The 12,802-nt window shown below is 36.1% G+C and overlaps 1 protein-coding gene and 1 long non-coding RNA gene across 14 annotated transcripts in view; one reads left to right on the forward strand and one right to left on the reverse strand.

Moving 5' to 3' along the window:
- Positions 1-12,802, forward strand: part of LOC115852195 (uncharacterized) — a 121,897-nt gene that overhangs the window by 42,259 nt on the left and 66,836 nt on the right. For 8 of the 9 annotated variants that reach the window (XR_009563091.2, XR_009563088.1, XR_009563084.1 and 5 more), the window contains exon 3: positions 5,805-5,925. This is a non-coding gene — a long non-coding RNA (uncharacterized lncRNA). Of the gene's footprint in view, positions 1-5,747; positions 5,926-12,802 lie in introns of all 9 variants that reach the window. The other variant, XR_009563086.1, reaches the window with a different exon arrangement.
- Positions 6,870-12,802, reverse strand: part of HEATR5A (HEAT repeat containing 5A) — a 111,884-nt gene continuing 105,951 nt past the window's right edge. For 4 of the 5 annotated variants that reach the window (XM_030854727.2, XM_030854729.2, XM_030854723.2 and 1 more), the window contains 3 exons: positions 9,988-10,142; positions 8,661-8,874; positions 6,870-8,368 (listed from right to left, as the gene is read on the reverse strand). In XM_030854727.2, the coding sequence (XP_030710587.1) occupies positions 8,061-8,368; positions 8,661-8,874; positions 9,988-10,142 (677 nt within the window). In that variant the 3' untranslated portion in view covers positions 6,870-8,060. The remainder of the gene's footprint in view (positions 8,369-8,660; positions 8,875-9,987; positions 10,143-12,802) is intronic. The other variant, XM_030854728.2, reaches the window with a different exon arrangement.

Here is a 12,802-nt window from a genome sequence, read left to right on the forward strand (position 1 = left end):
AGCATAGACAAAATGGAAGTGACTAAGGTGTTTTGACACCCATTAAGATGGGTGTTAACTCTCAAAATGGAAGCCAGATAACTACTTTTCTATTCCACCACACCTTTTCCTGCTGGTGACCAGAGACAGAGTTACCTTTTCTTCTGACTAATCCCTAAAAACACAGGTGAACAGAGGCATAGCTGACCTACTTTGTAAATACTTATTGTAGTGTTAATCAGCAAATTTACTACAGGCAGAGGTCAAGTGACCTCACAGCCATTCTGCTTTAGGCTGAAAGCCACAGTGGGAGCTGACCTTAGTTAGGGTAGTGCTGCTCCAAAAATGGACTTGTGACCACCCATCAGAAGCAAGATGCAAAACAAGCGTTGTTTAAAAATGCAAATTATTGGGCCATACCCCAGACATTCTGAATCTGATTTTCTTTTTCTTTTAAAATAAACTTTACAATTTAGAATAGTTTTTATTTTTTTTAAATTTACTTATTTTATTTTTGGCTGCCTTGGGTCTTTGTTGCTGCATGTGGGTTTTCTCTAGTTGCAGCGAGCGGGGGCTGCTTTTCGTTGCGGTGTACAGGCTTCTCATTGAAGTGGCTTCTCTTGTTGCAGAGCCCGGGCTCTAGGCACGCGGGCTTCAGTAGTTTTGGCGCGTGGGCTCAGTAGTTGTGGCTAACGGGCTCTAGAGCACAGGCTTAGTACTTGTGGCACACGGGCTTAGCTGCCCCGCGGCACGTGGGATCTTCCCGGACCAGAGTTTGAACCCGTGTCCCCAGAATTGGTGGGTGGATTGGGGAAGCCCTAGAATAGTTTTAGATTTACAGAAAAGTTGTGAAGGTAGTACAGAGTTGCCATATACCTAAACACTCGGTTTTGCCTGTTATTAACATATTACGTTAATATGGTACCTTTCAACTAGTGAACCAATATCGATGCTTTATTATTAATTAAAGTTCATACTGTATTCAGACAGCCTTAGTTTTTACCTAACGTCCCATTTCTGTTGCAGGATCCCATCCAGAATATGATACATTTTTGTCTCCTTAGGCCCTCCTTGGTTGTGATAGTTTTTCAGACTTTCCTTGTTTTTGATGACCTTGATGGTTTTGGATGGGGTCTTCGTTGCAGTGCGCAGGCTTCTCATTGCCGTGGCTTCTCTTGTTGCGGAGCACGGGCTCTAGGTGCGCGGGCTCAGTATTTGTGGTGCACGGGCTTCTCATTGCAGTGGCTTCTCTTGTCGGAGAGCATGGGCTCTAGGCATGTGGGCTTCAGTAGTTGTAGCACGTGGGCTCAGTAGTTGTGGCACACGGGCTTAGTTGCTCTGCGGCATGTGGGATCTTCCTGGACCAGGACTCGAACCTGTGTCTCCTGCACTGGCAGGTGGATTCTTAACCACCGCACCACCAGGGAAGTCCTCCCCCTTTTTTTGAAAGGAAATTACTATGCGCAACCCCTTGAGGGGTGGGGAGTTAGGTTTCACATAAAATTATTTGGAATTCTTCTACATGGGAGATTTGTCTATTTTCCACCATTTATTTATTCAATAATTTATATTAGGATAGACTCATGGACATTTATTTTATACTTTTATATGTCCCCATTGTTGAATTTTTTTATTTTTAATTTTGTTATTAAAACCACTGCCCCACCAGGGAAGCCCACTAACTCCTTTTTTAAAACTTCAGATATAAATCGGTGTGAGTTCTCTAGGGCTGCCATTACAAAGTACCACAATCTCGTTTTAAACAGCAGAAACTTATTCTCTCATAGTTCTGAAAGCTAAAACCCCAAATCAAGGTGTTGACAGGTCATGTTCCCTCCAAAGCCTCTAGGGGAGGGTCTTGCTCCCCCAGCTTCTGGTAGGCCAAGGCATTTCTGGGCTGTGGCAGCATAATTTCAGTCTCTGCCGCCATCTTCACATGTCTGTCTTCCCTCTGTGTGTGTCTCCTTCCAATGGCATTCTCCTCTTCTTACAAGGACACTAGTCAAATTGGATTAAGGTCCCACCCTACTCCAATATGACTTCACTGTAACTATTTACATTTGTAATGACCCTATTTTCAAATAAGGTCACATTCTGAGGTACTAGGGCTTAAGACATCTATTTGGGAGACATAATTCAACCCATAACAAATTCACATACCACAGAATTCATCCTTTTAAAGTGTTCTTTTCTGTGGTTTTTACTATATTCACATGGTTATGCAACCAACACCACTATCTAATTCCAGAACCTTTTCCACATTCCAAAAAGAAACCCCATACCCATTAGCAGTCACCTTCCCCTCCAATCTTCCTCAGCTCCTGACAACCAGTAATTTACTTTGTTTATATGGATTTGCCTATTCATAAATATTTCATATCAATGGACATTTCATAAAATGGAACCATATAACAAGAGGCATTTTATGTCTAGCTTATTTCACTTAGCATACTGTCTTTAAGGTTAATCTCCATTGTATCATGTATCAGTACTTCATTCCTTTTATGGCTGAATAATATTCCATTGAATGGATATACCAACTTTGTTTATATATTCATGAGTTGATGGACACCTGGGTTGTTCCCACTTTTTGGCTATTATCAATAATTCTGCTGTGAATATTCATGTACAAGTTTTTGCATGACTTTTTAATTCTTTCATACCTAGGAGTGGAATTGCTGGATCATATTGTTAATTATGTTTAATTTTTTGAGAAACTGTCAGACTGTTTCCAAAGCAACTGCACCAAATTCTCAGCAGCAGTATAAGAAAGTTCTAATTTCTACACGTCCTCCTCAACACTTGTTACTGTCTTTTTGATCACAGCCATCCTAGTGATCAAATGAGGTGGTATCTCATTGTGGTTTTGCATTTCCCTCATGAATGAGGATACTGAGCATCTTTTCATGTGTGTATTAGCCATTTGTATGTCTTCTTTGGAGAAATGTCTGTTTTAACTCTGCCCATTTTAAAATTGAGTTGTCTTTTCATTGTTGAGTTTTGAGAGTTCTTTACATATGCTGGATATTCTCTCTCTCTCTCTATATATATATATTTAGCTATGATTTGCAAATTTTTTTCTCCCATTCTGTGGGTTGTCTTTTCACTTTCTAATAATGTTGTTGTTTTAATATTTATTTATTTTGGCTGCATCGGGTTTTAGTTGCGGCATGCAGGATCTTCACTGCAGCATGCAGACTTCTTAGTTGTGGCATGCATGCAGGATCTAGTTCCCCGACCAGGGATTGAACCCAGGCCCCCTGCATTGGGAACAGAGTCTTACCCACTGGACCATCAGGGAAGTCCCGTCTTTTCACTTTCTTGATGGTGTCCTTTGAAGCACAAAAGTTCTTAATTTTGATGAAGTCCAGTTTATCTTTGGACTTCAAAGATAAAGCCACTTGTGCTTTAGGTGTCATATGTAAGATAAATGGTTTAGGCATATGTTTGCCCAGAGACAGACAGTAGGTGATTTCTGGAAGTTCCAGTACTATGTTAAGCATATAAATCAAACAACTAAAGGAACATTTTCATATTGTAGAAAATTCTACAAAAATTTTTATACAAAATTGAGAACTCAGAATGGTCACATTATTACTGAAAAGAGAAAGCATTTGCAATGAAAACTATAGCAAATGGCAGAGTCACAATACAGCTGACTGGGGAATAGGAAGTACATGTTCTAACCATTTCTCATCTGGTATTGACTCAAAAGAGTGTGTTGACTGCTGAAACAAAAGCATTTCCATAATTTAGCAAATCTGTTTTTACGAAGCTTTTGTGTTTAAATGAAGGCCTAGATGATGTGTTTCTAGTACCTGACACTACTAGGGAGGAAAAAGTAGGAGAAAACAAGTCACCCTGGCAATTCAGGGAGCAGTGAGCACTCTTCCAGCATTTGATTGCAAACTGCAAGGCCCAAAGCTTTGTTAAGATTAGAAACAAGTAACTAACAGAGAAATATTGGGACTTATAGGCTCGTTGTTCACCAGAGAGCATCAGTTTTGGTTGCATATGAATGTTCTGGTTTTTTTTTTCTGAGGACACTTGTACTAGCCCAATAACAACACTAACAAAACTGCTTTTGCTGTGTCACTGGCATACTTTAAATTGCTTTAAAAAATATCTCACTTGTTTTGTTCTTTCTTGGAATGTTTTATGTTATAAAGCAGTCCACTACTGCTGATAGGTGTGTGTATATGCGTGTGTGTGTGTGTGTGTGTGTGTATAGTGTGTGTGTCTACAGTTTTTTTGCATCTAGATTTTTTTCAGAGAAAAGTATTAAATTTTGATCCCATTAAGCAAAACATTGTCAACATTAGTTTTTCATTGGTAGCAATGACCTCTTAAATTTTCTTAATAGAATCCTTTAAAAAATTAAGTATTTTCTGAAATATTTTGTCAGAGAACGATATGTGGATATGTGCTAAGAATGCCTATTAAGTAATTAGAATTTTCTCCAAGTAGTCAGTGGAATCATTTTATAATGTCCTAAGTAGAACAGCCAGGAGTCCTGAGCAAACAGAAAGGCAATTAAAGGAAGCTAGCTCCTTTGAATTTACAGAATCTGGGATTGTATTTGTGGTCTGTACTGGATACATTCCAGCTCTACATCACAACACAAAATTTCCCATTTCCTCAAAGCTAAAAGCCGAGGCATCAGCTAAGTAGATTGATAAACAGAAAAGTCAAGATAGGCACAGTTCATTAAACTGTCAGCCAGCAGTTGAATAACCATATTTCTGATAAATTGAGGTCTTGCAAGGGTTAACAAGTTATTTGTAAAGAGGAAAGTACATTCAATTGATGGAGAAAATGCAATATATGTAATTACCTTGATTCTACAATTATGTTAACAGGACTCTGAAAGATACATATAGGCAGACTACTGAAGCTTTAGGACTGTTAGCATAATATAATCATTAAACGGCCAGAAATGATTCAACATTTTAACTATAGTTTTTGGGTAGTATAGACTTTATTTCATATATTGTTGGTTTTGTATTAACATTATCATAGTTTATTAGCTTGAGGGTTGAAATTTCTTCCCTCAAAATGTAAACTAATATTGTAATAAAAAGACAAAGCGAATTCTTCTCTTCAAAATTAATGTTACAAAAGACTCTTAGGTTATACATTTATTCCGTCAAGTATGTATTATTCTCTAAGCCTGTACCATATGATATTCCTTCCAGGAAGTCCATCTCAGAAGCGTCAGTTTTCTTCCCTGGGTTCCCATAGCACTATCCTTGTATCTCTTTTATAGCACTTATTTGTATCTTTTAAAGTGCCTTAATGTTCTTTTTAGGTGGGCAGTGAAGTTTGATTTATAGAAGTAGAAATTTTGCTTTGGATGCTCTATTTATAGAAATCTGGTCTTTCTGATGTTACTTTATAAGTCTTTCCATGATAAGCTTTTAAATAGTGGGTTAAATAAAATGAGACTCAACTAGTAGTTTGGGCTGTATTTCTTCCCTTAGAAAAACATAAAGCTCAAGCAAACATTATATATACCACTTTGTTTCATCCAGGTTGCTCATCAACACATTAAATTTGTAAAGAATTACCAAGTTAACGTGCAACTGCTTTATAACAACTGGAGACTTGTTAAAATAAAACAGATGTAAAGAATTTTTGATGTGTTTTTCAGTCTTAACTATTCACCTTTAAACAAATCAGAACTTATATCAACAACTAATCATGTAATCATTATTCCCATTGAAATTGTAGACGTCACAAATTTTTCCCACTTTTTCCTGTTGTATTAGCCAGAAAACTTTTGGTGGCAATTTGGAGAAATATTAAATGAAAATATCTTCAACTAGGAGTGAAGAAAGCTCTGGAAGGAATGTGGAACAGTGAAAGAAGAGAAAAGCTTTACCTTGATAGAATCAGGACCACCAACGGACCTTTTCTGTCTCTAGCTTGGAACCTGGGATCAGAAAGGTGGGTTCAAGTCTCAGCCGTTAAGCCTTAATTTCTGTATCAGTAAGGGTATCTTTACTAATTCAATATTGTATTAAACAAGATGATACATTAAAAAAAGCCTATAGAATTGTGCCCAACTCAAAGTTCCTAATTCCATGACACTGGACATATTTTTTCACAACTATTGACATTCATATAGCACCTTTAAATCAATTCAGGATCAATTCAGGATATCAATTCAGGATACCAGGATGACCTGGTATCAATTCAGGATACCAGGTCACTAAATGAGGAGCAGAAATCTTAATGTTTAAGAACAAACTAAATGAAATAAAAAACAATACAAAAGAAACAAAAAAATAAAAAAAACTATATCCTGAGAATATCCCAGTCCAGCATTTGTCTTGGCAAAGGAATAAATTTCTCAGCTCAAATTCATCTTACACCAGTACAGTTCAACAGTTTTTTAAGTGTCTAGTTGATGCCACACAGGCAGTTACAGAAGACAAAATTTCTCCCTTTAAGACACAGTCTAAAAGGGAGTATTAAAATGCAATGTGATGTTCAGTGCATAGAATAATATATAAAGTACTGCAGGAACACAGATGAAGAAGCAGTTACATTTGCTTGGTTTGAGAGGAGGGTAAGAAGCGTTAAGGAGTTATCAAGGGGAAGTGACATTTAAACCAGGCCTAAAAGGACTGGGAGTCAGCCAGATAGAACAAGGGAGAGAAGGGCATTCAGGTGAAGGAAACAATAATGAGTATACAGTCAAATTCATAGAGATAATTAGAAAGACAAAGAATGCAAACCATTGCAAAGAATGTTCCAAAGAAAGGGCTCCCCTCAGAAAACAGGCTAAGTTTCAGAGAAAATATTATTTGCTCCACAGAAATGATTTTCTGCACTCTGAGAGACTAACCAGTCATCTTTTGTGAGTAAAATAATTTCAAATACAAGAATGATAAAGAAAATTAGCTTTATTTATGTAAATTAGAAAAACTGATTGTAGTGTTAGAATTTGTCAAATGCTTTCATTCTGAACGATTTACAAGTGTATTTATATACAAACATAATAAAATAGAGTACCATCACATTGCTTTCTCTTGACTCCAAGTGTCTCTCCATTCTGAACATGCCCCTCTCACTTCGGGTTTTAATTTTTAACAGGGAAATTCTTTGTTCTGACACAGTGCTTGATTCACACAGTATAACACTGAAGTGGAAGGAGAGTCAATGACCATCAATAATTAAAAATTATCCTTCAACCAATATGACTTTATCATTAGATTTTTTCTATATTAAAATATGTTTCATGTTAAAAAAAACATACTTGTATTCATTGAGGATCTAAATTTGTTGTACTAAATTTGACATTTATATAAACCCATAGTTAATTTAAATATAGATATGAATCTATATTAAACTCATTGGTATGAATGTTTGCCATAAATGAAAATGATGAAAATTATTAGGAACAGAGGTAAAAGAAAATCCATGTGAGAAATTGAAGTGGAAATGCCCTATTCTATTTAAAATGACTAAAATTTCAATTTTCTGAACTCAATACAAATAAAACCAATAGATGGTAAAAAGCCATGATATTTATAGACACCAAACCTTAAGTCACACTGTAGGGCATTAATTAATTTGTACTATTACATATTTTAGATAATTCTAAACCAAGTTTCCTAAATAGCTTGCCAATCATTTACGTTGTTTGAGAAATCCAAGAAAGTCTAATACAATTATTGAATAAGGCCGAATTTTAAACTGGCAATCGAGATACAATATAAATGCAGATAATTTATATTAGAGTCAGATTTATATATGTCATAGTACTATGTGTGTATGGACTATTAGAAGAAATAAATTTTGTTTTTAAAGCAGTGGTTGGTTTTCTAAGTTTAGTTCTTTAGCACTTTATTGAAATTCCCGGCAAGAATTCTGACAGAGCTCTGTGATTTTATTATATGAAAGAAAGAAAAAAAGAAACCCACAAAAAATGTTAAGTTTGCTGTGACTTTTCAAAGCAATTTAAGTTAAAACAAACAGCCTCCAAGTGCACTTGTGTCTAAAATGCCACTTTTGCCCCCAAAGTGAAAGAAATGATCAAGTATTGTGTTAAGGTGCTTACTATTCAAAAAAAAACATCAGAGGAAGTTGGTCTTTAATTGGATGCTTGAATTCTTTCCAGAGTTCTTAGTATGTTTAGATGTTGGTATCTTGAGTTTGACACTTTCTTGATTGCCCTTTATAGCAGCTTCAAGGCGGGCTTTCAAGGCTGGAGAGGAAGCCATTACACTTTTAAAAACTGATGAATACTGAGGCCCAATCTGCATGAGATTTTGCAAAGCAAAGTCATGTAGATTTCTCATTATGGAAGTTGCTGATCCCAGAGCATTCTCATCCAAAAGGAAGGAAATGAGGATGGGCAGAAGACAGGCCACCAGCTGAGAGCCTGGAAAGTAAACAAATGATGTAAGCCCCAGGTTCAGGGATGTAAATGTTTCTTATACACTTGATCTGGACATATTTCCCCCACTTGAAGGGAAGCAGTTCTTCCAATCTCTTCTCCCAAATTAATACAAAACAGTTCAATACTGTTGATTGATTAACATCAACACCTGCCTTTCCACGAGTGTGAAAATATAATGCTAAGTGACTAATGGGATGTTTTACAGTTTAAATAACATTAAATTTCTGATTTTGGACAGATTCTGATTTAGTATGCATTTAGTGCTAGCACTTACGATGCTGTTCCTCAGCAATGGCTACCAGTGCTTCCAAAACCTTTATGCCTTCTTGAAAGATCTGAAGCTCAGTAGTGTCTTCAGGTTTTCTTTTGTCTATTTCCTGCAGTTTTTCCACGATAGAGGATACTAAAGAGTAAATGTACGGGTAGGAAACAGCTGGATTTGGATACTGAAAAATGGAAAGTAGGAGCTGATAGGTCTTGATTTGTACCTAATCAGAAAAAAGACAAAAATAGTATAAACTGTAAATATAAATTTACATTTATATTAAAATGTAAGTTTTAATGTAAATTTTTAAAGTAAATTAAAAAATGTAAATGAAAAACATTTAAAGCCTCCCCTCCCACACTTAAATTTATTTTATTTCTAATTTATCTTTAATTTTGGAAGTCCAAGCACTAACAGGTATTCAAACTTGCATGCTAACAGTGGTTGTGACAGCTTGGAGTGGGAATAAAGTGGTTAATTTTTCTTCTTTTGACTAGTTCCCATTTTCCCCCTCGTTTGTCTCTCTATAATGTAAAAAATCAAACAAACATACAAACTTGAAAAATATTCTGGAAAATGTTTTAGATGAAAATCACATATATTTGATGCTATGAAGGTTTTAAGGAACCATGTCTGGACCATATTAATTATGTGTCATCACATACTGGAGGCACCACTTTGAGACTGCTACATAAAGCTCCTGTTAGGCTAGAGGAAACAGATAGGACAGGAGAACAAAAGGAGATGACTATACAGCAAATATAGAAACCATCCTTTATTCATTTGAATGATTATTTTTTTTTCTGAGAGAAAATGTTTACTAAATTTTAGGAGTCTATTTGTGATCATGTGCTACAAACTTATTTTGTACCACATAACAGCACAGGAAATTAATTTAGCAAATAAAAGGGCCAGAAAGGAATGGGATTAATTTGTATATGCTGCTTTTGAAATAGGTCCCATTATTTTGCAGTCATATACTGAAGGCACATGCTAGAGTCTTCCTTTCCTTTTTTTTTGAAAGGAAATCCACTGAAGTTCTAGGGATATATCAATTTTAAGATGCCCCTAATTCAAATTTAGGTTTTTTTTGTTTTTTAATTTTTTAAAAAACATTTTCTTTATCTTTCTCCAACTAACTACATTCCATCCTCAGGGCCAAAAAACAAGACCATTATTATTTGACTTTGTCAACCCAAGAACATGAATTAATCCAAACCTAAAAATAATTTTCAGTCTGGTACTTTCTGTTGGACTCAACAAAATCATAAGGAAAAGTTTTGCAAAAGCCTAAACATGTTCCTATTACAAACATCTATCTTCTAAACACACTTACCATAGGATCTTTTATCTCAAGAGTAGCCTTAAATTTCTCAATACAGCGCTTCTGAAGGCATGGGATCGTAGTTACTTCTGGACTGGTAGACAAAGTAAATACTGTGATAGCAGTAAGCAGACTGACTTCATCAAGTTCTTGGTGTGTTCCAGCTACTAAAAAGAAATAATCTATGAGAAACAGATCCCAACACTGTCATATTTACTGTTATATACAGCTGTGAAGCTGTCTCTAGTTTGGTAGTAATTTCTTTTGTGTACCTAAGGATTACAGACAGTAATACGGACTGACTGACTAAGAATCCTGGCAAATGCTGTAGCTTTAAAATATGCATTTTAAGTAATTCTAGAGTCAAGAATTACCAAAGAAATTACAGTCTGCGTACGTAAAGACATCAGTAAATACTTATATACATTTACTAGGAATATGCATTAACTAGTTATGTGACCTTGGATATTTAACCCCATCTTCAGTTTTCTCATCTGTAAAATGAAAGTAACAGTACTTAAATTTATAAGGTTATGAGGATTAAATGAGTTAATCCTCGCAAAGCATTCAGAATAGCACGTTGCACATAATGCTCAATATAAATTAGCTGTTATATTATTATTTTTATTGTGGAGAAATACAGAAATGCTTGGACAGTTGTTTTTTCTTTGTTAAGTTTAAAGTATTCATATTTTGATAATACACGTGTCAAGCGAAAATAACTTAGCACTTTGTTTGCTACATATACCATTTCTTAACAGTACAGAAAAATTTGAAAATATCTGTGTGTGCCACAATCATTTAAAGGAATTTTCTACTGGATGTAATTTACTTCATTTCCCAAAGTCATACTCTCATTAAATAATTTTAATGAACCTCTTGTGGAAAATCAATGTTATTTGAAAAGGAAAAGGTGTGGCAAATTCAACTCATTAAATTGTGTAAGAATGGATTACTACTTATGAAAAAAATTACATATATATGTAGAAGGTTTGGTAACATTCACTCATCAAATACTTAAGAAACATTTTCTATGTGCCAGCACTCTTTTTGGCACTGACAATACAATTTACAGAGAAGATACAGAATATACCAAGAAGTAAATAAAGGATTCCAGCTAGTCACAAGGTCTATGAATATAAAAAATATATTAAGAGATAATAGAAAGCAACCCAGGAGTTGCTACATTGGGCAGTCAGAGAAAGGTTTAGGAAATTAGTGTTTGAGCTGACACCTGAGACACAGCAGCAATGAAAGCAAAATACTATGGATGGGTAGGATTTATTTTATAAAAATAATTTGAATAATTTTAAGGTAAAATAGGTGCATGGTTAACATTTAAATTATGACAGTATTATTATAAGCACTTTGTATTTAATCCTCATTAGCATCGTGAGGTAGGTACACTTATTTCCCCCATTTTATGGATGAGAAACTGAGGAACGGAAATTCAGTCATTTGCCCAATTCACACGGTTAGTAAGGCATTCAGTTTGATTCCAGAAAGCATACTGTTAACCATGATGCCATAGTGCTTCACATACAGCCAAGTTATTCTTAGTCATTTATAGCAACTTGAAACTACAATAGCTAGTCTGTTTAGTAAAAATGTCTTTTTATTCTCCGTAAGATAAAGTTCTCCTGGGTTCCTCTTCCCATTTCTTCTAAAATTCCCTTATTCTCCCAGCCCTGCCCAAATTCCATTATACCCATTCTCTTTTACCTACAATAGATGCAAGGTTCGCTTAGCATTAAGCCCCATGGAGAGGCCTATGTGGTAAGGAACGGAGGCCTCCTGCTAACAGCCAGTGAGAGACTGAGGCCTCTTACCAACAGCCATGAGCGAGTCCCCTTGGAAATGGGGTCTTTAGCTGTGACCCCGGCCAACATCTTAACAGTAACCTCAAGAGAGACCCCAAGACAGAACCACCCAGCTATGCTGCTCCCCAATTCCTGACCCTCAAAAACTGTCAGGTAACAAATGTTTGTTGTTTGAAGTTACTAAGTTTTGGAGCAATTTGTTATGAAGCAAATGTTTTCCCTATCAGCTCCTTCCTTAATTCTTCTCAGTAGCTAGTCCAAATCCTCAGTGTCCTAACCTCATTCTCTGACAGACAACAGAAAACCATCTGTGTGTGTGTGTGTGTGTGTGTGTGTGTGTGAGATGAAAGAGGCAAGCTCATCATAACTCAACCTAACAACTTACGCCTATTAACTTTCCATCCTTTCCTCCCTCACACTGGCAGATTCATCCTTCTAAATGTGCTGTGAAGTTTTTTCCTTTCTGCCTAGAAAAGGGATGCTGCTTCCCTCCCTAATAGTTCCAACTCCAACCCCATTTCCACCTTTTTTTTCCCCATAAGCATGAACTCATACTAGAGCCTCATCTAAAAAATAAAATAAAATTCCTTGACCCTGTATCTTCCTTCAGCTTTCTCGTCTCCCTGTCGAGAGGAGCCTGTACTTGATCCTTCCCCTCCCTTACTCCTCTCTCGTACCTCAACACTGTGAGCGTGATCTCCACAGTGTATTTTACACTGCTGACCACTCTCGAGTCATTAAAACTCTCTTTTCTTTGGCTTCTGTTTCTGCATTATATTCGGAATCTCCTCCCATCTTGTTGCATAAACCCAAGTTAGGTGATTTCAGCCATCCCACTGACAACTCCCAAACGCATGCAGTCTAAAACCATCTCTAGCCAGACTTTCTTGAAGCCCAGACCGCTTCATATTTCATTCCACTTGATTATCCTGTAGGCATTTCAAAATAAACTCACTATCTTCCCCTGAAAACCCTCACTTTGGTATTTCTGTTAAGGGCACCATGAA

This window comes from Globicephala melas, chromosome 2 (assembly GCF_963455315.2).
Source record: "Globicephala melas chromosome 2, mGloMel1.2, whole genome shotgun sequence".
Taxonomy (NCBI): Eukaryota; Metazoa; Chordata; class Mammalia; order Artiodactyla; family Delphinidae; genus Globicephala; species Globicephala melas.